This window comes from Neopsephotus bourkii, unplaced genomic scaffold (genome assembly GCF_033783945.1).
Source record: "Neopsephotus bourkii isolate Nb327-2 ecotype Australia unplaced genomic scaffold, CSIRO-AGI_Nbou_v1 NB_1749, whole genome shotgun sequence".
Lineage (NCBI taxonomy): Eukaryota > Metazoa > Chordata > Aves > Psittaciformes > Psittacidae > Neopsephotus > Neopsephotus bourkii.
In genome coordinates, this window is record NW_026902223.1 from 6,134,482 (window position 1) to 6,162,107 (window position 27,626).

Consider the following 27,626-nt stretch of genomic DNA (forward strand, 5'->3'; position numbering starts at 1 on the left):
GTGAATTTTTCCCTGGCTGTTCCCATATCTTGGTTTATGACGAGCCCGCAATGATCAAACCCAGCTTTCCAGAACAAGCAATGCAAACTGCAGGAATTACCTGCACTCTTTCCTGTTTATTTTCAGGTGGATATTTATCTGTTTAATTTTAGGGATTAATCAGTTGTGCTGACAACTCACGAAGATGATAACTCCTTGGACAGAACAACAGCGTGAATCTAGCACCCACAAGAACGAGTAACAGTGCAGGGGACATTCCTTAAGCAATTACACGCATACCGAATCATAGAATCAACTAGGTTGGAAAAGCCCTTTAAGATCATCAAGTTCAACCATTAAACACACGCGTCGGTGCACCTGGCCGCCGGCCCGGCTGTGACCCGGAACGCAGTGGCCGGGCCGCGGGTGTCACCGGTAACAGGGTCCCCCAGCGGGGACCGCCGCGGGGTAGCACCGGGCGCTGCTCTCCGCCGGTGCCCGGTTGGGTGCCGGACATGAGAGCTCATCCCGGCCTGGAGGCGGCGGCGGGCGGCGGCGAGATGGCGGCTCCGTGCGCCGAGCGGGAGCGGCAGGAGCGGCTGCGGGAGGCGGCGGCGCTGGGGGACGCGGCCGAGGTGCAGCGGTTGGTGGAGCTCGGGGTCAGCCTCAACGCGCAGAACGAAGTCAACGGCTGGTAAGAACGGCCCGGGCCTCCCGGTGCTGCGCTGCCTTCACCCCTTAGCGTGAATATGGAACCGCTGTCACCCGTCCCATTCCCCGCTCCTGGGTGTCCGCTGCTCCCTCTGGTCACCGTGTGGTTACTTTATATGGATTTTATCTCTTTGGAAGGGCACAAGCAGCCAAATCTCAACCGTGGTTACATCTAACCAGAAATACCTTTATGAACTCCTAAATCAGGTTGGGATTGACTTTTCTTTTAAAGCAGGGTAGTTGCAGGATGTTTCAGTGTTACATATAAATGCTCCGGGTTTGATGTCTCATTCAGACACTAAACCCAGGACTTTTCTGTAATAGGCACTTGTAGAAGTGGAACTCAATCAAAGAACACACACACACGCATACACAGTGTTATCTGAAACAGGATTTACAGGGAATGCTCAGGCATTTCAGCAGTCCGTTTCCCCTAATTTCAACTCAGCTGTGTTTGCTTGCTGTGCTGTATTGGGCTTGAGGTTGTAACTGAAGTAGGAAGGCTAAAATTAGGTGAACGCTTGATGAGCAGGTTTGAGAAGCGTGGGGCACTTGCAACTTGAGGTTCAGCTTGGGGTGATTCAAATTAGAACTTGTAAAAACTTACTGATTCATAAGATCCAAAATCATCTTAATGTGCAAGATAAACAGGTACCGGTCATCAAAATGAGGTGGCACTGAAAACTGAAATTGATGAAAGGAATCTGGCATAAAATACAATTGTTTTTAAAATGATCTGGTCATTTGTAACTATGGCAGTGAATGGATCTTCACTGTGATTTAAGTTTGCTTGTAGAATTAACATTTCTTCAGGGAGACTGAGTCTGGCTGATGCCGAGAGGTGCTGAGTACTTACATTTTGAGACTACATGGAATGGTCAGGATGGATCCCAAGATGAGGCCAACGCTCCTGCACATTCCTTCTCACCAAAGCAAACCAGTAAATTTTGACCTCAAATCAAACATGACCATGCTGTCTGTGCCTTTCCCCTTCACTTTGGTCCAAAACAGTTTATGACTTGGCAACGTGCTAATGCTGAGTTCATGCGGGCTGTTCACACTCATTTCCCAAGGAGAAATATGTGAAAAGTCCAGCAAACACTGCAGAGGGAAACTAAACAAACCTGGTCAGAGTTTCATGGAGCTTGTCTCAGATTATGTGGGATCTCTGGTGTTAAAATGTCAGGAATACTTTCTGCTGACAAAATTCCTTCATCCTACTGTGAAACGGCACTTTCTAGCTGAAATGGACAGCCCAGCCTTGGTGGGAGAACACAGGACTTTACAGTATTGCTGACAGTACCATCTTGGAAACACAGATCTTGTAAACAGCCTTCCTAGGATAGCCTATGAAGAAAAATAATACGTATACATACACTTAGATTCCCGTTTCTTCAGTTAGATGTTAGATGCTGCAGTGACTGGTGACTTTAAATTCAGGCATACTTTCCACCATCAAGATGCATTCATTTTAGTAAGAAGAAATGGTAGAACTGAGGTTTACTTAAGTCAGAATATACAAAAATGAACAAGGTTTTGCAAGTTACCTTATCTCCTTTTGGGTTTACCTGATTTGTAGGACTCCAAAGATCAGATTCTCTTTTTTTTCCTTGCATATTTGCACACAAGAAAACTCAAAAGAGCCCAATTTTGTATACAGTGTTGAGAGTTACTGGTCAAGATACAACTTTGCAGGCTCTTCTCTTAACAACAACTCAAATCAACCCACCAACCAAAAACCAAAGTGGAAAAAAGCCTTTTGGAGCCAGACTTTCAATGAAAACTATTTTCCCCTTGTAAGTTTATTATTTATCTCTGCTTTATTTAATTCTTAAACAATAAATAAATAAATTTGGAGAAGGGTTCAGTGTGTTCATCTTTCTGAAGTTTCCTGCGGCTGGAGCTAGAGAATTAAAATGTAAAAGCTAGGGAAAGATCAAACATCACTAGAACCTGGGTTGGGGAAAAATGGTTAAGACCATATAACAAGTTACAGTGTGTAAGTACCTAAATAAGCTCAGTAGGTTTTAGGATGTTTCTTCACTCTCTAGGTCAGCAGCTGCAAACAGCGATTTGCTCTGTGCATCATTGACAGATTGCTGAAGATTGGTTGTGTGCAGATCAAAGCTTCAGAGTTGCTGGTGCAGTGAATAGTGACTGGGCAAAGAACTGTGTGCTTAGAAACTCTGCTGACTGTATTCTGAACAGCATTTACTTTCCAAAAAGTGCAAGTCATTGCACTGACAGCATTAATTAAAGAGTAAAAATAGCGTCCTAGGGAAGGCTCACATAAACACACGTTCACAAGTATTTGAAATACAACTTACTCTGTCCGAGATTAAAATGGCATACACAAACCTTCTTTTTATAGTTATATATGAGAACCTTAATAAATGACAAATTGAAAAGATCTTGAGCTTTAACAATGCAACTGTGGTAATGTGGTATCTAGCGTTAGAGCAAAGAGAAACTACATCAGCAGGTGTCACTGCAGGCTCCAAAACCAGTCTAAATTTCCAAGGAAGATTGCAATTGAAGCCTCTGTTAGACATGCACTGACTCTTGTTCTTCTCCTAGGCAGCAAGAGTGGGTGAAAGTTAATGTGCTGTAATTCACGATTTAAACAGTGTTAACATTTTCCATGTGCAGGACCTGTTTGCACTGGGCATGTAAACGGAACCATGCTCCAGTAGTGGCTTACCTGCTGCATGCTGGTGCTGACAAGGAGATCCTCACGAAGAAAGGAGAAAGGGCAGCCCAGTTAACATCAAAGAGAGAGATAAGGAAGATGCTGGGAGGTAAACCAATACAAGACTGTAGCAAAAGGCTGTTTAATGCATGTATGTTCCGATCTTTATTTTGCATGTGAAGATACTGTGTTTGGATCTTAGTAATAACTGTGACTTGATTTCTAGAATGTTTAATTGGTAAGAAATCAAAGTTTAAGAACAAGATTACCAACAAATTCCATATTCAGCCAGCCAAACTTTTGTTCTAAACACTGAACAATTAGAAAAGCTGTATTTTTAACAACAGCATGATTAAACCAGTGGCAGCTAAATGCAGCTTCCTATTTTCAAAAGGTCAACAGGAGAAAAATCTCTCAAATTTGTATGAAACCCTTATATTGCAGAATATATAATGGTTTGGGTTAGAAGGGACCCTAAAGTTCATCCAGTCCCAACCCCCTGCTGTGGACAGAGACACCTTCCACTTGGAGAAGGTTGCTCCAAGCCCCATCCAGCCTGGCCTTGAACACTGCCAGGGATGGTGCAGCCACAGCTTCTCTGGGCACCCTGTGCCAATACCTCAGCACCCTCACAGGGAAGAACTTCGTAATGTCTAATCTATCTCCCTTCTAGCACTTTAAAGCCATTCCCCTTTGTCCTCTCCATACATGCCCCTGTAAATAGTCTCTCTCCAGCTTTCTTGTAGCCCCTTTAGGCACTGGGAGCTACTCTAAGGCCTCCCAGGGGCCTTCTCTTCTCCAGGCTGACCCAGCTCAGGTCCCTCAGCTTGGCTGCACAGCAGAGCTGCTCCAGCCCTCGCAGCACTTCCATGGCCTCCTCTGGACTTGCCCCAACAGCTCCATGTCCTTCTTACATTGGGGTTCCAGAACAACACCTCATTTCCCCAACGTTTTCTGGAGCTTAGACACTGTGTTGAATAAATGGAAAATTATCAGCCCAGATAAACAGCTCATTAAAGGACATTGGTAGAGCATTTTTACCATGGTTTGTAACTGCTGGTGCAGGGTAGGCTTTGCTGCTGGAGGTAAGTAAATTGAAATGTGGTTAATTAACACCCTGTTTCCTCCCCTTTGTATTCCCTCATCTGTTTTCCTTATTGTCTCCCAGCTGTTGAATTGGTAATGTTTCAGCTCTCACTGTACTATGTGTTCTTTTCCCTTTATCCCCTGCTTTAATATCAAACAACAGTATTACCCTTTGGTTTTCATTGCCTTATACATTATGAAGATGATAGCATTATACCATCAGAGACCATGTTACAACATGCTGGCTATGGATTAAAACAAATCAAACCAAAACAGAAGTATTGCAGTGTTTAGAAGGAAATAGCACCCCTGGAATTACTAGAATCAGACTCTGCTTTTGTGTTTACTGTATCACAACACCTGAGCACAGTTCTGTTACTGTAGGAAAAAGCTTAGTGCTTCTTGATTCATCTTGTAACTTATGGTGCTTTTAACGTACCAGTCCCTCCCCATAAGAAAAAACAACCACCCCCAGTGCAATACCAATACTTCTCTTTTCCCCCCAGATCAGTCTTGGAGAATGTTGGTTTGTTTGTTTTACAGTGGAAGAGGATGAACTGCCAGACTTCAAGAAAGAGTCAGATCTGCCAATCATCCCTAATTACCTGGCTAACCCACCTTTCCCTTACGTTTATAACACCATGAGTAACAGTATTCCAGATCCCTCCATGAATGGGAGTATCTCACACTTAGAACCACGAGATGCTGACTCTGCTTCCTTACCTGATGTGGAGACTTATGCGCATGCACCACTACACCATGGGAATGCTGCTCCCGAGGTGGCTGATACTGCAGGCACACCATCACTGCCCTGTGGGTCTACTGTACCTCCGCACACAAAACCTGCCCTTCAGAGAGGTCCAATGTACCAGGGATCTGTGTCTTGGAGCAGAAGTGCCCCTTCGCCAGCTGGATCAAATCAGTCTGTGCCTCAGCAAGAGAATGGCTCCTGTATGGGGCCTGTGCCAGCGTTTCAGCCTGTTTTCTTCACTGGAGCTTTCCCACTTAATATGCAAGGTAACAGTCAAAATCTCTTCTCGCTTTGTCTTAGGAATTATGTGACATTGGACAATGAAAATAGACAACTCCAGGTTATATGTATTCAAAGCATTTCCTGAGATTTTCAGATTCCCACGCTTAGGCATTCAGGAAGCATTTGAAGGGAATTAAAGAGGCAGATACCCTGTTTCTGCTGGAACTGTTATTAAAATATTGGTGAAAACATTTGTTGTTTGTCTCATGCTCTAAAAGCATGCAGCCACCAGTGCAATTAATTCTTACATAGCATACTCCAAGCTGCAAATAAGGAATGTAACTACACAGCCAGTGAGCTCAAGAGAGAGCGTGCCATGGCTCAATCTGCAGACCTGAGCCTGGAGGTGCACGATTCCCTGATCTGCTATTTCTGCAGGTAAATTTTGCCTGCCCAAAGAAGGAAAGCTCAATTTCAGCTTCAGTTCAAAAGTTCATTCTTGAAATAAAAGGTGTTCTGATGCCATGAATTAGCAATGAGAAGTTAACTGATGACCAAAAGGATCAAAACCCGATAGGCATGATCTTGGATTACTCAGGAGGTTGATAACCAGTATCATCTGCTTTTAAGTTAGCTTAAATCCAGTAGGGTATGTGTCCATTCAAAGGTTCATATTTGCATTCACACACACTGTAATTAGATTTGCAATGATTTTCTCATATAGGTTGATGAAAGTCAAGCTAATGAAAACTGTGCTCATCCAAGTCCAGCTGTTTGCTTTCTGAGGACTCTTGTATTGTTGGAAATTATACAAACAAGAAATTATACAAACAATTACACAAACAAGATCATAGAAATATTTGGAAGTTCCTATAGATATATCTTTCCAATTCCTTTATATATTTTCCTGTTAATGTAGTTTTTTATTTCTAATAGAACTGGTCCTTAAAGTTAGAATACAAAACCCTAATCTCAGAGAAAATGACTTCATTGAAATTGAACTGGACAGACAAGAACTGACCTATAAGGAACTGCTCCGAGTGAGTTGCCGTGAGCTGGGCGTTAACCCTGAGCATGTACAGAAGATCAGAAAATTACCAAATACAATGTTAAGAAAGGTAAGAACTGTAAACTTTGAAGTGCAGTAACTTATAGAGAAGGTTTTTAGGTTAGCATTAAAAGCGATGTGTTGGTCACCTGCATAGGCCCATGCTGAAAAAAACCCAAAGCAACCAACAAAAACCCCCAAAGAAAAACCTCCTTTCAGCTACCAGCACTCAGCAGTTGTTTAATTGGGCCTTTTAGTAAAAAAGTTCTCAAGTTTCTTGATCATTTTCTTTCACAGATGTTTGGTGTTGAGCCCAGTTCATACCTGATTTCTCAGTTATGTTCTTAACTTCAGTACACCACACCACTGTGAGCTGCCATCAGCATTTGAAAGGCCTGCAAGTCCTGACTGAGTTTTGCTGGGTTAGTGAGGACTGTGTGGAGGCTTTTCAAGAACCAGAAAGGTGTTTCAGAATGATTGAGTGCAGGTCTCTCCATGTAACTCTTCACTCCAGTGACAGTCACCTGTGCAGCAAACAGGACATGGGCCTGTTGACCTGTTGTATGGGTTCACTGTTGACCTTTCTGTTGCTGTCAAATCCCTCTAGAGCATTGTTGGTGTCAGTCATGGCGCTAATCTGATTAGTACTAGACTAATAGACTTCACTGTACTGCATCCTCACTGACTATATGACGACTTACTCCGTGTTAGTCAAGAAGTGAAAGGAAAGTAAGACAGACAGACATAAGCAGTTCTGTCACTTGCCAACTTCAGTTGTGTTGAAAGGACTGGTTTTACTTCCAGCTGTAATTACTCAGGTTCTCTGGACTGCAGGACACTTATTGTTCCTTGAGGTGATACAGAACTAATTCTACTTAATGCTGTTTAGCAGCAGGGTTCTGCTGCAGTGGGAATCAGAGCTCATGCCTGTGCTGTGGGAGGGTGTCTTCCCTTGCTCTTCCATTGGAGACCCTTGCCAAGCCACTCTACCACCATGCTGGTGGGCTGCTGTAGAGGAAGCTGCATGCAGGACCTTCTTGGGTAGATGCAAGGATCAATTCATGAGCTTCTAAGAATTACCAAGGTGGGAGGGGGGGAAAGAGGATCTTTACAGGCGTAATTCCACTAATCACTTGCACTCATCAGTGTTGCATTCCTTCTAAAAATAGACTGAAGTGAGTAAGTGAATGGGATTCCAGAATAAATATAAGATGCAACAGGATGTCTGCTTTCTAGCTTACTGTAAATTGTCGTATTTACAGATAAATACGTACCTTGTGTTAGCATGAGCCTGTTACTTTAACTTACCTCTGCAAAATTGAAGTTTATCACCTAACAACTTACTGTATCTATTTAAAGGACAAAGATGTGGCAAGGCTACAGGATTTCCAAGAACTGGAGCTTGTTCTAACAGTAAGCGACAAAAACTTACTTTTCAGAGTCCCAACACTTTCTGAACGGAGTGGTTATAACAAGAAGGCATCAGAACTTACATATTAATTGTTTAAAGAATAAACCAGATTTGTAGCTCTGATTTTAAAATTAGGTTTGAAATATAGTATCTGTAAGGGCTAATCATGTAAAAAAAAAACCCTATTTTGTTAACCATGGAATGAACTAAAATTGTTATGCACAGTTACAGCCTCTAGTTAATCCAAGAGTAATGAGTCTGATGTAAAAGTAGCTTAATGCAAAGGAATTATTGGTAGAACTATCTGTTAATGCATCACTTTTCCTTATAAAAAGATAATCTTGAAATACTGCAGAGTTAGCAGCTCTCAGGGAAAGACTTACCTTAAGCTGTTCTAATAATTTGTTTGCTATAAAATAGCAGAGGTACTCAAGCTAAAGAACCTGCCATGAAACCCATTTAATATTTGTACTGAGTCCATTACCATTAACATTCACTGTTTGGATTATGCATTTTAATTCATATCTTAAAAGGAAAAAAGCAGAAGGGTTTGAATCTGTGGAAGAAGCACAAAATTATGTCTACTTTAAATACTATCAAGTGACTTATTACCTTAGAAGTAATCACTTACAAGTGATTTCTTAATCCCTGTTTACACTTTTCGCTATTTCTCAGGTTGAAAATAAAAAGTGATAGCATTTATCCAAATCATAAATATGCTCTCAACCAAAATCCCTTTTACTGTCAGTAAACAGTACTGACGTGCAGTTTAAAATACTGTTTTTCTTACTGTGTTGACATCGCATTTCTCCGACGCTGCTTTCATTTCCCCTTTTGAAAGCACAAAAACTGTATTTTACCTTTTACCTTTTACATTCCTGAGAAAGGTCACATCTTGAACATTTAAAGTTGCCTGTGTAAAAAGAAACTATGTATGGCCAGGGTTTTCTGGGCTGATACTAAATCTTGATGTTCCTATGCAATGTACTTTATTTTGCCACCAATGACTTGTGTTTACCCATATTGTTTACTGAAAAAGAATTACTTTTCCTGTTCCTGGTACTTAAAATGCAGAATTAGAATACTTTGCTATGAAATTCTGTAATAAATAAATTGAAAAGTATTTAAGAGCTGGATTTTATCATATTTTTTAGGGTTTTAGTATTTACTCAGTCATTTGCATTTGAGGAAGAGCTCTGTTTTGATAGCCTAACTGTAAAAGTATGTACTGCCTAAACCTAAAGTATGAGATGCATGTAACAGGCAAACAGAACATACAAACTCGATGGAACTTCCCCCTGTGTCTTCATCTTTCCCCTCCCTCACCACCAGTTGTTTTGGAAACTACAGCAACCAAAGGATGTTATTGGGGTCTTGTCCAAGATGCCTTGTCCAAGAATTTACAGCCTAAGTACAATGTATGTGGCCCTATAAATGGGATTTATAGAAATAGGATGCTGAGCAGGGAGGAAACACTGAGATGAGAACTGCGTTTGTGGCTCCAGATGACTGGAGTTAGGTACCCCCACAGCCTTGTTCCCTTTACTTGGAGGCTGTGGCAGGTAGAGAAGTTGGTTCTTCCACTGCAGTCAGAGCAGGCGCCTGTATTACAGCTAACACAAGAAGAATCAAATTCACTGGTGCTCTCTCTTTCCCATCCAGTGACTAGTACTTTGTGCAAAGGGAAGCAGCTTCAGCAGCAGATGAGCACACAAGAGGGAGCCCTCTCCCAATCTGCCTTGTAGTCGGATGGCCAGTGTTCACCTGGAAGCACAGATCCATGCAAACACTCCTGTGTACCAGTTAGCTAGACCGAAGCTCAGTCTCCTAAGGGTAATAGTAGAACGTTTTGTCACAGCAGAATAGCCTCTTCTGAAAACTGTTGGAGGTCAAATGTGTTCTGAGTCATTGCAGTAGCTGGGGTTTATAACAGATTGCTGGTGGTATGCTTACTGCTGGAATAATAAAACCATCGCTCCTCGTATCACACTGTTGCATTCTCCCTGGCACAAAACAGATGTGGTTTAGGCATCTGCTGTGAATGCCAACTAAACCCATGGAAGTACCAGGATTAACTGGTCAGACCTTCTATGAGGAAACTCAGTTTCCTTGTTACACTGATTATCCTGCAGATACCAATTGCTATCTATGCATTCCAAGGAATATTTTTATACCTTATGCAGTTTATACACAGAACATACTATTAACACTGCTAACAATCTGATCAGTGTATAGTCATTACATTACTGTGTACGATAAATAATTCATTACTTTGGGCTCTGCTATATGAACTGTGAATGGCAAATGAATGCTTGGCTGTAGATTCTTGTTTCTATTTAAGAAGTCTCATTTGTAAGAATTAATAAATGATTATTTTTGTCTTCTCAAAGTCTTTCTGAACTTTACTTCTGGGGAAACAGTGGAACTTTTTCTTCCTGGGTAGGTTCCTAGTGTGCTTGGTGTAGGGAGTGAGGAACTAAAGCAAAAGACATTCTGATTCTAGCAGCACATGTTGTTTAAACACAGGACTCCTTTTATCAGAGGAGGCTTCGTTATCAATAATAACGTAGATATTTAATTCTGCAAAACAAATCACACGTTATTTCAGGTGATTAAGTGTTGAATGAGAGAAATTATATACACATCTGCTCCGCTTAAGTGGAGTCTTACTCATAATGACTCCATGTGCAAGAGAGATAGATACAGCAAAATTATAACACTTCTGTGCCAATCATGTCCCTGCAGGCTTATGTGGAGTCTACCACACTGGAAGAAACTGTGTAGTTAATGATTTATATTAAGCCATCTGCAGGTTTAGTTTTAAATACATGTTACTTGTAATTCTTAGGCTGAAGAGGAATTCTATAATGCTGAAGTTGCCTTGGGCAGGGATACCAAAGGTCATAGAATAGCCCCCAGCCTTGAAACTGCTGCATTCAACTCCCTTGTCCTGATGGGAAGGACTGAAAGGAACAGGTTGGAGCCACACAGCGATTAAACATTATTTCACTGTTTTTCAGCTGAGTCATTGCTCAACAGGGCTTGTTTCCACTTCAGAACCAATGAATCCTTATGCAGAAAACACAGAGAACAGGTGTAATTTTTGGTACCGTTAATATAATTTACTAATTATAAACCTGAATACAGCACATATTGCCCTGTGACACATACATTTGCTTGGCAGAACGTTTGGCATTCTTTGGAAAAGAAAAAGCATATAATAAAATAACTTTATGTATATAGAAAATATTAAAAAATATAAAATTCACTTTCTGGTCCTTATAATTGTAAAATACTTTGTTCACATATCACAAGTTCAGCCTACTACAAAAGCTGTTGGTAAATTACAGTACATTCACAAGTCACTTTTGTGCCAAGTCAGTAATATTAGAAAAAACTAAACAAATACAACAAACCAAAACCCCAAAGGGTCTTCTTTTCATGCCAGTCCAGCATCCTTGGCCATACTGTAGAAAACACCCTTTGATTCTATAAGGTTTGCCGGTGTATCGAACTCAGCTACTGTTCCGTTGTCTAGAACAAGAACCCTGTGCCAAACAAAAGATGATGATGGGGGAAAAATACGTCAGAGAATTCCTTGCAAGAAATGAGATATCCCTTTTTATCACAAAGCAAACTGTTCTGATCGTTGCCTTGGCTTTGTTTTGCTCAATTCTTTTCACACATTGAAACACAATAGATGATAAATGTTCTACCTAAGCTGCTGTTTGATTTAAAAAGGCACGATCTCCCAGGGCCAATAAAGGGGGGAAGTACCATACTGGTAGTTCTGGAATTGAAAATAGGGTACCAGAAAGCCAAGGAGGTAAAAGCTCATGAAGTAAGGTATATATATATATATAAAATTGATACATAAATTTTATGTGCATATATATATATAATATATTTTAAAGTAATTAATACGATGTGAGTAAAAGAGTTATAGCAGCTGCTAGTGCAAAAAGGATTCATAAGCTTGCTGACAGTGCTATTAATCCAGCTGGGAAGTATGCCTTGTGCAGCTCTGGCTAGTGAATATAGAACCTATTTATTACACCACCAGAGGCATAGTCAGGTCTGGATATTCTAGGATTGTATGGCTTAAACATCATTGCTTACATACCACCTGACAAGATCATCAGTGTGACTATCTAGGGACAAACTGGACCCTCTCAAGTGATGCTTCAGGTACCCCGCCACGCACCATGAAGAGATTTTTACCTTGTGTAATCCATAATTGTGTTCAGCCTGTGCGCTATTGTCAGCACTGTGCAGTCTTCAAACTGGGTCCGAATTGTCATCTGGATCAGATCATCCGTCTCCAGATCAATGGCTGCTGTTGCTTCGTCTAGGATCAAGATCCTCGTCTTGCGGAGCAGCGCTCGTGCCAAGCAGACGAGTTGTCTTTGGCCAACACTGCAAGCAGAGATAGGGTTTCACAAAGAGGCCCCACTGTCCTTGGCTCTCTGCTGCTTACAATCACTTGTGCTAGAACAGATTACTCACCAGGTGAAGTTAGGGAACAAAACCCAATCGTATTTAGCAAACAGCCTGGTCTGTCAGCCCTAGAGCCAACATCCATCAGCATTACTCAGCTAATTTAGTGTATGTGTTCACTTACTGCCAGTACTGACAGCGCCAGCAAATGCCCCTTTCAGTCAGTGTGACAACTAATGATTACAGAATGATTACAGTGCTTCAGCCTGAGTTTTCAAAAGCACACACAGTGGTAACAACACTGAGCATGTGCAAGCTTATGAAAAGAGAAGAAAAAAGGAAGAATAAAAAAGTTCTGAGGTTGTCAGTCCTTTCCGCCATCACAGAAACATTCATCCCATACATAATGTGGTTACAGCACAGCCTTAGGAGCCAACGCAGAGTATCAAAGCATGGCATTTTATCATTCTCGTTCATGTCTTCATGGGTCTTCCAAATAATAATGGCAAATAAACACTGCTAAAGTATCAGTTTAGGCAGAGGACTCCTATTCAGCACAGCAGTTATATATGTTGCCATGGTATTGCCCTTCCTACCAAGTTTAAGGAACTGCCTATTTCTAATACCTGAGATTTCTTTCTTTACTGGTAAGACAGGATTTTGGTTTGGGAGAAACCCTTCCCAGCAGCAGAGAAGAATCAGATCTGGTGGCAGAGGCAGAACAGCAGGCAAATGTTTGAGCCTTAGTGGTTCTCTTGAAACAGAGGTATGTGGATAATCCTTTCAGACACAGTGTAAACCTGTGCTCAAGTGTTACTCACTGTTACAGCTCAGTGAATGCTCAGTGTATGTTTCTAGTCCAGTCATTCCTTACCTAAGATTTTCTCCACCTTCAGAGCATTCATAGTCCAGCATGGACGGCTGACTGCTGACAAACCTCTTCAAATGAGACAGTTCAAGAGCTTTCCATATTTCTTCATCTGAATACTTATTAAATGGGTCCAGGTTCATCCTCAGTGTTCCAGAAAAGAGAACAGGATCCTGGATATAAACCCAACATTCATTAGACAAGTGCTTTATCTGTGCAAGTACAGATACTATGAGTTACTGCTTTGAAGTCTCCATTGCACTGCAGGTAGACCACCTGCCAATCCCATCCACTCTGAAACTACATTACTTCAAACTCAAAATCCAACTGTAAAGATGCTTTATCCTAAACCTTGTTTTATCACCCAGCATCAGCTTAGAAGGTGACAGAAGAGCACCACTTAAACTATAAATAGTGGTCTTCTGAAACAATTTTCTGAGTGTAACAAAGCATTTTCCTCTGTGGATAAACCATTATTTATGGCTTGCTGCGCTGCGAGAGATCCTTCCTTTACTGTGATACACAGGAACCGTACCTGAGGGATAATGGTTAGCCTCGATCGAAGGTCATGGAGACCGATCTCTGCAATTTTCACACCATCAATCTTAATTTCCCCTTTTGCAGCTTCCAGGATCCTGAAGAGACAGAGCGTCATGGAGGACTTCCCTGCTCCGGTTCTGCCAACAATCCCAATCTACATCAAATTGTGGGTTTGACAACAAAGCAGACAATAGTTAAAATGAGAACAAAACCCAACAAAAGAACCCCAAACAAATCCCCAAGATGCCTCTAAGATATTTGACACAACATCTGAAGCTAAGGTAGAATGTAACCACCCATCCCTACAAGCCCCATGTCACACATTGCAATGTGGATATCACCATTCCCATCATTTAAATGGTATTCATAGAATCCCAGACTGGTTTGGGTTGGAAAGGACCTTAAGATCATCCAGTTCCAACCCCCCCTGCCATGAGCCGGGACACATCACACTAAACCAGGTCACCTGAGGCTCTGTCCAGCCTGGCCTTGAACACTACCAGGGATGGAGCATTCACAACTTCCCTGGGCAACCCATTCCAGTGCCTCACCACCCTCATAGTAAAGAATTTCTTCCTTATATCCAATCTGAACTCCCCCTGTTTCAGTTTGAACCCACTATTCCTTGTCCTATCACTACAGTCCCTGATGAAGACTCCCTCCCCAGCATCCTTATAGCATATTATTGCATATAAATATGTACATAGGCCTAGAGCCATCCTAGGTAATTTTGGTTGATGAGCTGAAATACCCATATTAGGAGTGCAAGGACAAGAAAGAAAGGCTTTTCAGAGAGCAATTCTGACTTCATGGTAAGCACATGTATCTTCATTCCAGAAGATGGTTGTCATCCTGTCTGCTTAGTGTAAGGATAATTCTCCTTTAAGTGGAGGACTTTCCCATGCTAATTGCTCTGTCACCAGCACACAAACCCCAGAACTTTCAATTGAAGCATGAAGAAATGAATGTCCCAGAACAAAGAGAACTTCCTGATTAAGCAAGCAAAGAATGTCATATCCTTCCGTGCCAGAAGCTTCACAGGGAAAGCCAGGGAGCGGAAAAAGCTGGAATTCCTTCTCCCATCTGCACTGCTTCAGAAAAACCACTCTTGTCACTGAATTTTTGTCACTTGTGCTGGTGCCTCCCACACCACGCACAGTAGCCTGTTGCCAACTTGGGAAGTCCAGAAAGCCCCATGCCATTGGTCCTGCTGCTTCCAGCCTGGAGGATGCTGCCACACCAACAGCACGGGTGTCACTGTTAGCTCTTGCAGTGCCAGCTGGAGTAGGTCTCCACCACTGGGGCAAGTGTGCTTGTAGACCCTGTCCTCTACTCCATGGCTGTCACTGGCAGCCCAAGAGCAAAGGTCTAGCAAAGACACAGAGCTGGAAACTCACCTTTTCTCCACCGTGCACTTGGAGGTTTAGACCCTTCAGCACCAGGTCCAGGCCCTTCCTGTACCTCACTGAGTAATTCACAAACTCCAGCTCTCCCTTGGATGGCCAGTCTTCTGGGGGGCTCTTGCCCTCAATAACCCAGGGAGCCTGAGGGAAAGAGAAGTCAGAAATGCTTCGTAAAGGTTTAAGGAAAAGTGTCTCAAACTCAGATACAAACATTAATGTTTGTGGGTTTGTGATAAATCAGATCTCCACTACCAGGTACATTTAAATAATGAGGCGAACCCATGGGTTCTGAAGCATCCACCCATTCTGGTGTGAAGTTTACAGCAAAGAAGTCTGTGCACATAGGGCCAAATCCCCAGTAGATATACATTTACATTTTTCCCACTAACTTTATTAGAACACTGTCTGTTTCATACCAGTTCAAGCTCTGGCTTATAACGTGTACCAAACAAGTTGTCTAGCTTCATTTTAGCTTCCAGATTAAATCCTTGATCTCCAGAACCTTACACTGCAGTTCTCCTCAGATCCTTCATTTCCTCATTAGTATCCCATCTAACACACCCCAGTATGTCTGGAAAGCACCAGATTTCCCAGCATAGCTCCATCTGCCACCTCTAAAAGTCTCTAGCAACAACAGTAGATGATTGGATGCTTTCCCTGGATTTGGCAGTCCAGTGTTCCTAGGTACGATGGTCTCCCATGGGAGATGAGGACTGATTACGCTGATTAAATAGAAATACTACTGAAAACATGTGCACAGCCTGACAGCTGCACTGCAGCTGTGCCCACTAGCAGGATCACAGCCCCATCAATGCAGGTAGGGCTATGCATCAAACGCTTCAAACCCAATGGGAGCAATATTCTGGTGGTGAAACTCATCTCTCTTGTGCTATAGCCACTCACAATAGCAGCAAATGAGATGCTGAGCGCAGGCTGCATAAGGACAGTAATAATTTGGAGCTGCGATAGCATAAATTACAGTTCAGAGTGTGACATTTGTTCAGGTTGAATGAGAACACTCTCAGAGCAGGAATTGTCTCAAGAGTCTAAAGAGAGACCATGTAAATGTGGGCATTAAAATTTCACCCCACTTGATGGTGAGCATGCTTGATGCTCGGTAGCTGACCTCTGTTTCAGTTTCTGAGTACTCTTTTATTCTTTCAACAGCCACAATGTTAGTCTCAAGTTCAGAAGTCATTCGGACCATCCAATTCAGAGACAAGGTCACCTTGGAGAAGACAAGGAGCAAAAGTATCACCCACAACGGAAGAACAGGTTTAATAATAACAACAACAAAACCACACTGCTATTACATGGATTAACATTTATATTACAAATGGAATAATTACCTTTGCATTGACATTAGTACCATTACTGGGACAAGAAATCTACAGAGAATCAAGTGCTCAGGTGAAGAAGCTTCTGCAACCCATGATGATTTAACAATTGGCCCTCAAAAAAGCTGGTTGGAAGCAATAGTCATGGGTCTCACTGGAACACTGAGGCCATTAAATCTGCTAAACTGCCCACAGCTTGGGTGAGTACCCTTTATCTTGCCTATTTATGAGCCCTATTGATCTGCCTGTGATTACCTGGACACACTGATCACACCTAACAGGCATGATGCAGGACACATTAAGCCCATACTGCTCAAACGACCTGTTCTTGGTGGGTGCACCTCACACTTCCTGAGTTTCCATGCTGCTGCTGGGGATACTGGGGTGCAGCACAACCTCAATGCTCCCAAAGTGCCCTGAAATCCTGCTGCAGGAGAGCTTGCTAATGGTCTGTCAGCATTCAGTGTAAGTCTCTATTGTTTACAGATGCCCCACAACTCATTTTATGATTTCCTTATTAACTTCAGCTTTAATAGACTTAAATGACTGCCCATATATCCAGACCATCCACAACAGTGCAAACCCATCAACAAACAGAAAGCTGTACCACATACCTGTAACGCATACGATACTGAAAGTCCTACCAAGCCAGCATTCAGGCTGTTTTTACCGATCACAGCAAAAAGGGCAGCGAAAAGGACAATACAGTTCCCCACAAATTCAACTCGAATGCCCAGCCACCTGGGAGAAAGGCAGATTAAAGCAGAGTGGTTAAATGGTCCCTTGGACCAGTTAGGGATGCTCTAAGTGGAAACAAGATATTATATGCCTTTTTACCTGTTTGATACTATGCCAGGATAGTAACTCTTCTGATTTTCATCCATCCTCAGGTCACTGATTTCTATGAAGGACTTCACTCTGCCGTAGGCTCTGATGACACTGGCCCCTGATATTGTTTCTGAGAAGTGGGAGTAGATGGGAGATCTGCTTATGGACTCCAGGCGCTTCAGCTGGCGGGAGGTAGCTACGTAGAACCGCTGCCGTTTTGGGGAGAAAATGGAAGGAAACATGAAACGCTTTAATTAACAGTGAAGAATTTGTTAGGTTAAGGATTTAAAGGAGATTGTTACTGATGCACTTCAATCCCCTCAAATATTCTCTATGCTAAGAATTTCAAGAAAGCTATCTTGGCTCCACTTCACAGCAGAGTTGGGTAACTGCAGTTTCTATAGACTGTAAGTAGAATTTCTTCATGTCACTTTCAATTTAGTTCATATAGCCTAAAATAATGAACCCATTTGTAAGAGCCTCATTTTTCAAGATGATGAAGCACAAATCTGCACCTCCATTATCAGGTCTCTATTTACACTCTAGAAAATAAGCTTCATTTTTGCTCAGAAATCAATAAAATTGATGCTTTCTATTTTCAACACTTTAACTCCTCACCACCTTAAGCATTTGTCAGTATGTCAAATATATACACACTTCAATATCCTGAAGTGCACTATGGCTCTGCCTCTAGCAGTCGGCTTACTTGTTTTTACTTAAGAGCAAAAAAAGAGTTATTCCATGGTCACATCTCTCAGGACATTTTTCTGAGAGAAGGATGTTCTGTTTACACCAATATGTTATTACTGCAGATACTTCAATTTCCCCTCAAATTCATGTCGTTTGTTCCTAAAAAGAAACACGATCAATGCAGTGAGGATCATCGCAATGGCAGCCAGATATTTTTCCAGTTACCTGAACAAAGAAGTACAGAATTGCAAGTGGAACTATAACCACAGCGAAGAGCGGAGTACTTCCTATAATTACAATCATCGTCGATAGAGAGGTGAAGAGGGTTCCGAGGAACATGAGGATGGTCGGTGGGATCACTTCATCGATCACATAGATGTCCTTTGAGAAGCGGTTGATGATGCGGCCGGTGGGAGTGGTGTCATAGAAGGACTGTGGGGTGTGAAATTTGTTCTCCAGCAGGGCAGCATGCAGGGACCGGGCTGCATTAATGCCTCCCATGGCCAGGGTGAAGGAGCTGATGAGTACTATAAGGCCTAACACATGAAGAGGAGATGTGTTAACAGGTGAACATGATGTTCCCAATCACAGCTCTGACTCGCTGCAGTTTGTTGTGATAGAAGCTTGTTTTGCTTGATCATATTCCCTGCCCACCCTTCTCTTACCATGCACATCAGCACTACAGCATTGCAGTCACTGCTGCCTAAAGCACAGGAACAGGTCCTGTAGGATTTCACCATGCTGTTCCTACAAGAACATATCCTGTAGGATTTCACCATGCTGTCCCTACAGGAACATGTCCTGTAGGATTTCACTATGCTGTCCACATTAGACGGATGCACAACCATCTTCCCTCTGCTTTCCACAAGCCTCCATGAAGTCCTAATGCTACAACTTCACCCCAACCCTTCAGTCTCTTCCGCACCTATATTAGCATGTTTTCTTTCCAACTTAACCTCTCTCAAGCTTCCATCTTACCCCCTCCAAAGGCTTCACAACAAAATTACAGGTGTTGGGCTGAGCTCAGACGCTGTAGGTCCAGGTTACATTACTCCCCTTTCTGAGCATAGGATCTGGGGGCCAATTCAGGGCCACAGCAACTGGTGCCATGGCTTCCCCATGTAATTCCTCCTTACTAAACATTGAGACATTGTGATTTCATCTGGCCTCACCTTGCAAGAGGCCCAAGGCAGCGTAGACCCCGATTCGCATGGCTGTGTTGTGCTGAGACCCATTTATCACGGGCTCATTGGTCCAGTCGCTGAGCCACACGTTGGCCCCAATGGCAGCAGCATTTTGACAGCAGTATAGGAAACATATCACTAAAGAAATGACAGGGCCGACAGCCTTCATGTATTGCCAGAACACCGTTAGCTTTACCTGCAAAATCACACAGCACAACCGGTTTGTACAACTTACACAATCAGGACTGTAAACAGTGTGAAAGACACAAATTCTTCACCAGAGGAACTGCTAAATTCAAAACGGCCCCAAGCCCTAACACCCCCCAGGCAACAGTTCATCCATGGGAGCTCCACGTGAGGGTAATGACACTGAAAACAAGTCAGAAACGCCTCTGAAATCCCCTTTCCTCCATTTTGAGGTGTTTTGTTAGTTTTGTAGGGGTCTAGTTTTTAAGACTATGAAAAAAAGTAAGAAAAGATGTAACGAGAACAGGAGCCAAGTTTTTCAGGCAAAAGAAGCAACTTGGCAGGCTATCGAGCTCAAGACTATTTTAAGTGGCCTATTTACAGAAAAGTGCTGAATGTGCCTCCATTCAGGTGTCTTTGCAGCAGCTTAACTGAGGTACCAAATGCTGGTGCGCCCCAACAGGAACATAAACAGATGATGCTGCTGGCAAAAAGTAAAGATGCTGTCTCTGAGGTAGTGCAAAAAGGCAGAGAAGCAAAAGGAGACAGAGACTCAGGACAAAACCAAGTCTTATAAAAGCCCCAAACCCATGAGAAGGAATAATTAAAGGAACAAGTGTTGTTGATTAGGGACTTTGTAAGCTAAAATAATCCACAGAAACAGTTAATTAGATGTCTGTGCCATGGACCATGTACATCAGGCTCAACAGGAAACAGCTTTCTGAAGCAGAGGGAAGGGGGTTTCTTTAACAAAACCTCCTGCTCTTTCTTTGACTTTGGTATTCCCATCTTCTTTTAATTCCTTCTCTCTTTTTCCCTGCTCCCATTTCAACCCCCCTGGCCCTGTTTGGGAAGAGTACAGCCTTCTTTTGTACCTATAAAATGCTCTCAAAGATGGGGTGGCAGGTATCCTTTAGGCAGACCAGACCCGCTGGCACACAGCAGGCAGCTGGCTCCTATAACCCACTGCTGCGGTTCATCAAACAGCCTGTGCTGCAGCTGGACTCAACAGCAGCCAAACGGGTTTAAAACCAACAGTGCTGAAAGCTCTGCAGCACAAAGCAGGGCTGACAGAGCACAGAGACACGGGATCAGGCAACTGTGGCAGGAGCTGGAAGGGATATTTTCCCCTTTTCCCTAAGTACATGGCCCTTGCCAGGTGCAGAAACCTCTGCCAAAATCCCAGATTTTAATGATCTGTGGCCACCAGATTAATGCCTAAAGCCTGCAGCCGTGATTTATACAATACATTTAACAGAACTGGAGCAAATGTAGAAATAAACCAGAAAAGAATGCAGGAGAAAGGAGTGGGGAATCAAACCATACCCTTCCCGTTTCAGCTGTTTCAGCCTGAATAAGTTTCTCGTTCGGGTTTTTTCTTGGCAGAGGAGGCTCTGCTGGCTTCTTTTCACAGATTCTTCGTTTCGTTGACATCTTGTTAGGACATTCTCCTCCCTCAGAAGATATGACACTAAGCTCCCTGGGTAAAACGCAAGAGTCATTAGGAGAAAAAGGGCATATTTTGGCAGTGCTACACCACGAATGAGATGCAGCACATTGGACTTATTCCCAGCTCCTCTGCTGAGCTCCCATGCCAGCCTCACTCACAGCCATAGGTGCTTGTACCACCCCTCTGAATGTTCAGTGATGCTCAATGATGCCTGAAGCATGGTACCCAACAAAGGTACTTTTTAGTAAAGGCCTTTAGAGGCTTCATCACAAGACAAGACATTTCAAAACTAATCCCTGATCTTCTCTGTTTTGACATCAACAGTAGCTGGACAGCATCTATGGGTATGGTTATAAACACTTATCAATGGAAAGGCACAATGCAAAGGGTTTATATGCAACTCCCAGCAGTTAATTGTTGTGTGGGTTCATACATGCAGTGGTGTTACCAAAAACCACAGTTGCTTTAGGGCACTGGACTGCAGGAGTAGATGTTTGATCTTCTTTGCACGTTCTTTCACATTTATTTTCAAAAGGGCACCAAAACAGTGTATTTATAAGAGGAAACTAAAGCCCCACTGAGAAGCCACACGTGAATGACATCTTTCAGATGTGTTTCACCCCAGACACACACACATGAACCTCATGTTTACCTAAGGAACTGTTTGCGGACCTCGTTTGTCACTGGTTCATTATCTGCCAGATCGGTGTGGATGCTGAGGGTGTCTTCAGCTAACAGGACTTCCTCCTCCTCCAGCACTGCAAAACAAGATCTCGCCTCAGCTTCTGCTGAATAAAGCAGACAGCACAGAAAAGAGGTGGCCATGCAAAGCGACAGTCATGAAAACCCATTCCATAGCAGGAAAATCATAGTGCATAAACTTGCCAATAGTTTTGCTTACATCACTTCTCCTAACTGAATTGTAAAGATCTTATAAGGCAGACTGGCTGCTGACAAATGAATATACATCACATTCATTTAGAGCATCAGCAATGTTAAGCATTAGTATTAAGGCATGATCTTGGGATGGGGGAGTCATGCAGGAACTACTGCAAGCCTCTGCTGCTGCTACAAGATACCATACATGTTCCCCCCTGCCTGTCTGGAGCAGTGCTGCAATCAAAGAGCATGGGAACACTCTCACACAGAGGAAACATTTACTGAAATGTTCTTGTCTTCTATTATTTCATCAGAATAAAACCAAGCTGAAAAGTAACCAAGATTAAAATCTCATTTCAACCTCACTATATGAAAAACAACAGCAGCACGCAGAGTTAAAATACCATACTCTGTGCAGCCCCTTTGACAGCAAGTACAGTTCGTTCTTGGCCACTCCATTTTCCTGCTGAGCTTGACTTTGTCAATTGTAAAATAAATTGCTAACTTTCAATATTTCATGATTTTAAAGAAATCTGTGGAAACGTTTCTCAATAACACAGACCTGGCCATAGACAATGATTTTCGTAGCAGGGCAGAAAGGCAAATGCCAGGTTGTCATGAAAGCAGGGGCCCCTTTATACAGAGAAAATACCTATAATCTGGTTGAGAGAAAAAGACACGTTTTAAGAAAAAGCAGCTCTGTACCTGTTGGTTCGTCCTCTTCGATGTCCTCATCAAGGGAATAATTCCGCAGGAATTCGGCAAAGGCCTTGTTCTGTTTCAGAAGGTCTTGGTAAGATCCCATTTCGGAGATTTTGCCATCTCCCAGGACAACGATGTGGTCCACCTGAGGCAGGAAGCTGATGCCATGGGTCACCAGAATTCGGGTCTGGAAAGGGAAAGAGAAAAAGCCCGCATCTCTTAGTTGTCACTGTGGTGAACTACTCAGCAAGCCAAATATTACCACGTCTTTGGGACAGGGGGTGAGTTATTGTGTCAAGGTGAAATGCCAGGGGAAATACAATGTCCCTTTTAGCCAGACTAGCTTGGAAACATGCACAAGAACTCACACTACTTTCAACTGCTTGCTGATATAACCATGGGGGGAAGTAAACCAACTGAATGATTATTCCCCTTCTCCCTTACGCTGATTTTCATTGCAGCCCTTCCCTTTGGAGCTCTGAGATAGTCTGAGAAGATCATAACAGGAGTAAAAGGGAACCAAAGAGCCTGCAATCTGACTGCAGGCTGCCAAAGACCTCTGTAAAATCAGCAAGCTGTGACAACTTCCTCTGCACTGCCTCCAAGTACCAACAGGCAGTACTATGCTGACAACCTTTGCAGGTTTCTGCAAATGCCTTGTTCTTGGAGATCTTACGGTAGGGATCTTAAAAGACAGACCAAGTTTCTGCCTCTACACGTTGTGACTAGATCACATCACTTCTGGGCATGCCTGAATAGCAGCTCACTGCAGTCTGAGTTGTGGGGAAGAGGTGCCTGCATTGCCAATGGAACACAGGAATGATTCGGCGCTTCCAGCCTCAGTGGTGGAACAGCTTTCCTGTTACCCATCAGCATCTGTGTGTGTTTTCAAGAGGATCTAAACGCCAGCTTACCTTTCCTTTAAGTACCCCATCCGGACCAATAACTTTGTCAAAGATGTGCTTCGCAACATGCGAGTCCACAGCAGAGAGAGGATCATCCAAGAGGTAAATGTCAGAGTTGCTGTACACTGCACGAGCCAGGCTCACTCGCTGCCTCTGGCCACCAGAGAGGTTGATGCCCTGGAGGGAAGAGAGGAGAGAACAAAACACGTCACACAACAGCAGCTATGACTTGCCATGGCTCTCACCCAGTCAAACACTCAGATGCTAAATCGAAACATAAGATGCTGAAGAGAATAACCCACTCAGAGCCAGAGACGGGAACAGAACGCCTCTAAATCTGTTTGTTCACTGCCAAACTTCCACTCACCCAGCAATCTGGAGATGGAATAAGCCTCTTGCTTAATAAGCTCCTAAAGAGAGCTGTTAAAACACAGAGCTATAAAAAGGAAGACCATCAAACAGGACGTAAAATGCAAACATTCAAAGCAGGGCTGCAGCACCTGGAACATCTTCCTTATATACAAATCCTTACATACAAATCCACATATCCACCCCATATCCTGGAATCTATCTCAAATTTAGTGGCCTATGAGAAAGAAATAATCTCTGTTGGTATCACAGATGTAAAAGTTTCTCATTAAAATGAGGTGCTAAGGGATGATCATATCACTTTTTCACTTGAAGCATGCCATGTGTTACCTCCCTTTTTATCCCTGTAGGAAAAGGAAGGGCTTTACATATTCTGGACAGATGCACCTTTACAATTGGACAACAAATGGAAGATGCTCTGATCTTCCAGGACTAGATGTGCAATTATGTGTCAGAGCATGAACACACGCTTAAAGTCAGGAACAAGTTTAAGTCCAACTGCGTTGCACAAAACTGCTTTGCGTGTTTCAGTGTTGATTGCAGCAGGGATGCTACTGTACAGATCAAACGATATCATGTGCTGATTTGACTCTCTCTTCAGCTAGAACAGGAATCACCAAGCAGGTCTGACTTAAATTACCTATTCAGATAGGTTACCTTCTCTCCTATCTCAGTCTGGTCTCCTCCTGGCAGCACTTCCAGGTCAGTTTTCAAAGCACAGGCCTCCAGGATGTTTTGGTACTTTTGTTCATTAGGAGCTTGGCCAAACAAAATGTTATCTTTCAGTGTGGCATTCTGGATCCAGGCTTGTTGGGGCACATAAGCAACAGAACCCTACAACAAGGAGGGAGAAAGGAAACCTGTGGCTTGTAACAACCAGCAATTCATGCTTACAACTCAGATTAAGATCTGCAGCACATACATACAGCTCCTGCTTGATATACATTCACATCATACATACATATGTACTACATGTACATGTATAGATGATAGAATTGGGAAAGTTATTCCATATAAAACACAACTGAATAGGTGTGGCCAAAGCCCAAATAAACACACAGACAAGCTGCCACAGGAGCAAGGAGAATTCCCTCTCTAGCCTGATACGCACTATAAGCAATGGCAGGCATAAGCAGCACATTTCCATACCATCATTAAATGGCATCATAAACAATACCAACCTTGACAGCCACTTCTCCTTCCAGCTTTTCCATTTCACCCAGGAGAGCAGACACCAGAGAAGACTTCCCACAGCCAACATGGCCAACAACAGCAACCAAAGCACCACTGGGGACCAACAGATTTATACTGTGGAGGAAACAGGCTGGAAATTAATTAAACATTAGTTTACTACAGACATTATGGGTCTTTAAACCAGGGCTGAAATAGGCAGTGACAAATCAGCCTGACTGGATATAGCAAGCATAGCTTGGTCGCTGGTCTTCTCTTCCTTTTCTTGCGTACAATCAACTGTAACCAGAACTGCAGGGGTAAATAGAAACCCAGCATTAATCTATCCTGTTGGTTGTTAAAGAGGCAGGATTGATAGCAAGCCCCTGTGCTGTGTCCTCTCAGTTCATCAGCAAGTCAAACAGGGTTAATAGGCATTTTGATAGCAGACATCTTCCAGAAGCCGTTTGGGTTTTGATTTTAAAACCAAGACCAATTGTACAAAAGTAGTGGATGAACGCATCCCATCTAAAAATGTTCAAGTCACTTCAGCACCCTGTTCCCAGTGCTAGTAACAGGGTTCAGAACAACACAAGAAAAACAAAACTTTCTCAGTTAAAATCCTTTATTGTTTCCCCCACTGTGTTCTTGAAGGTCCTGGTTTTGAAGGTGAACTGATACAGAAATGACTGATGGACACAGTCTCCTTGCCATCAAAATGCCTTTCACTAATGAGATCAAGCCAGACTTATGTTTGTGATGCAGAACTAGGGCTTTAATTCTTGCACAGATTCTCACCAAGCAGTTAGTTGATGTTTTGAACAGTGAAAGAGGGTTTCTGTTTGTTCCTTTGCTTGTTTTAAGGAAAAATTCGAAACAGAAAGCCTCAAAATCACTACAATTTTTAATCTTTTCCATTATTCTTTTCCTCTGAGTTTTACTTTACTAAGTCACCAGGTAACTTTTAGGCCCAAATGGCTGACAATTTGAGCTAAAGACACGTAGTTCTTTCTGATGTAAACCCCAGCACACTGAAGTAAGCCTGGCTGCAGATAGGGTTGCACGGATGAAACTGGCTGCTTTGAACTCCAAGCACCTTGCTTGCAAGTTACCCATGTATATAAAACCTGTTGACATAATACACTCAGCACGGCAGCACGAGCTCCTCACACTGAGCATTCCAAGAATACTTCTCAGGTTTCTGTGATTTTAATCTGATAACAAAACCTAACATAAGGAAGTATTTGCTTCCAGGCATTTGATTCGTTTTTATTCATTCAAACTGGCCAATGAGCAATATGTGCACCCCCTTAGTTTGGAAATGGTCCATCTACAGCCAGAGGGATGAGTCTGCCACAAGAGGCTTAGAACAGACGACTGATGGCACACCCAAGTCCAAATCCCAACATCCCAACTGTCCCCATAATTCAGGAGATGAGTTTGATTTGTTCAACACTTTAGTTCAAAAAAACTGTCTATTTAAGAAACTTATGCAGCCTTTCTGTCCTTTAACAGGTAACTATTTTATGCTACTGCTGTGGAGTTAATGCCTTACAAAACTGTTCTGTAAAGCCTAAATACCATGAGGCATGAGGATTAGCTCAGTGTTTTAAAGGCAGAAGAGAGGCACATGTGATGTGTGGAAATAACCTCTTCCAGAAGCAAGCTGCAGGTATTACTAAGCATCTTTCAAAGAGACTGCCCAGAAGCCAGAAACCAGGAAGCAGGTAGACGTTGCACTGCAACTGCATAAAGGTATCTTACTCTTTCAGAGATGGCTTCAGCTCCTTTCCCCAGCTGAATGATGCATTTGTTACACTGATGGCATTGCCTGTATGACAAAAACACAATAATAGAGAAGGCAGGAAATGTATTATACAGAACAGTACGGCTGAGGAACCAGCAGACAGAAGAATCTTTATTTCTGGGTGTTTCATGTACACTGCAGTTCCCATTTCTACTGGCATGGGAAGCACAGTCTCATGACTGTGGGTCACAAGACAGGCTTCTTAAGAGTGAAAATAACTGATTGCAGCTTAAGCTATAGACTGGAGCTTACAGACCTATGGAGCTCAAAATCTGCCCTCTTTACCTTGCCCTGGTGATGCTGGTCTCATCATTTGCTGCTCAGAATCCCTGTCCAACTGTCAGCACAACTTCACTTTAGAACCCCCTTTCAAGTTGGTAGGAGACTACTGCATGCTGTTGGCTTTAATGTATCTGATAAAATTTCCCTCTGAGCAGCTTTTTTCTTGCCACACTAACAAGTTACAGATCTGCAGGCTTTCTTTACCTCCTGGTGGGGTGATGTAGCACAGCATCTGCATGACAGCCACACAACCATCCCTCCTTCTCTATGGCATCACACACAAGTTTCAAACCACAGTATCAGCAAAGTGTATTACATGAGAACACATCTTTTGGAGACCGCCTGGTTTTCTCATTTGTTTTGGGATACTGTTTCCATAAGAAGAAATCAAAACTGTTCACAATGGTCCTGAGCATTTGTGCAGCGTGAAAGGTTTGAACAGGTCTTGCTGTCCCTAGTCAGTGGATGCACTTCACTATTCAGTGCTGTTAGCATCCAATACATTGCAGATGCAAACTCGGCCCAGTGACTCAGCTCAAAGCTCAAAAACAGGCAGCAACTTCTGCAGTTTCCACATAGTCTGAACAGCAAACATGTACTTTTCAAAGCAGCAATTTCTTTTCATTAAAACCAAGATTATTATTGTTATTCGTTTTTGCCTTTTTTCAGACCTCAACCAGTCCAAACCAAAC

The 27,626-nt window shown here is 42.8% G+C and overlaps 2 protein-coding genes across 9 annotated transcripts in view; one reads left to right on the top strand and one right to left on the bottom strand.

The window, feature by feature from the left end:
• Window positions 1-37: 37 nt before the first annotated feature.
• ANKRD40 (ankyrin repeat domain 40) lies at window positions 38-10,997 on the top strand. Of its 7 annotated transcripts, none has more exons than XM_061377165.1 (6): window positions 47-673; window positions 3,340-3,530; window positions 5,009-5,482; window positions 6,375-6,556; window positions 7,846-7,899; window positions 9,560-10,286. In XM_061377165.1, the coding sequence occupies exons 1-6, from the start codon at window positions 495-497 to the stop codon at window positions 9,560-9,562; spliced, it is 1,083 nt and encodes a 360-aa protein (XP_061233149.1). In that variant the 5' UTR covers window positions 47-494; the 3' UTR covers window positions 9,563-10,286. The 7 variants fall into 7 exon arrangements, with proteins under 7 accessions (XP_061233146.1, XP_061233149.1, XP_061233150.1 ...); XM_061377161.1 differs by lacking the exon at window positions 9,560-10,286 and adding an exon at window positions 10,746-10,987 and having other exon boundaries at window positions 48-673; window positions 3,340-3,488; XM_061377167.1 differs by lacking the exon at window positions 9,560-10,286 and adding an exon at window positions 10,746-10,997 and having other exon boundaries at window positions 335-673.
• The window catches only part of ABCC3 (ATP binding cassette subfamily C member 3), a 50,096-nt gene continuing 33,464 nt past the window's right edge, over window positions 10,995-27,626 (bottom strand). The window contains exons 15-31 of one of the 2 annotated variants that reach the window (XM_061377159.1): window positions 26,610-26,676; window positions 24,857-24,983; window positions 24,333-24,509; window positions 23,316-23,483; window positions 22,405-22,588; window positions 21,473-21,578; window positions 20,697-20,850; window positions 19,173-19,380; window positions 18,226-18,536; window positions 17,320-17,519; window positions 17,097-17,223; window positions 16,272-16,373; window positions 15,140-15,286; window positions 13,738-13,896; window positions 13,209-13,375; window positions 12,119-12,313; window positions 10,995-11,445 (exon numbers count right to left, since the gene is read on the bottom strand). In XM_061377159.1, the coding sequence (XP_061233143.1) occupies window positions 11,337-11,445; window positions 12,119-12,313; window positions 13,209-13,375; window positions 13,738-13,896; window positions 15,140-15,286; window positions 16,272-16,373; window positions 17,097-17,223; window positions 17,320-17,519; window positions 18,226-18,536; window positions 19,173-19,380; window positions 20,697-20,850; window positions 21,473-21,578; window positions 22,405-22,588; window positions 23,316-23,483; window positions 24,333-24,509; window positions 24,857-24,983; window positions 26,610-26,676 (2,708 nt within the window). In that variant the 3' untranslated portion in view covers window positions 10,995-11,336. Of the gene's footprint in view, window positions 11,446-12,118; window positions 12,314-13,208; window positions 13,376-13,737; window positions 13,897-15,139; window positions 15,287-16,271; window positions 16,374-17,096; window positions 17,224-17,319; window positions 17,520-18,225; window positions 18,537-19,172; window positions 19,381-20,696; window positions 20,851-21,472; window positions 21,579-22,404; window positions 22,589-23,315; window positions 23,484-24,332; window positions 24,510-24,856; window positions 25,000-26,609; window positions 26,677-27,626 lie in introns of those variants that run through there. The other variant, XM_061377160.1, reaches the window with a different exon arrangement.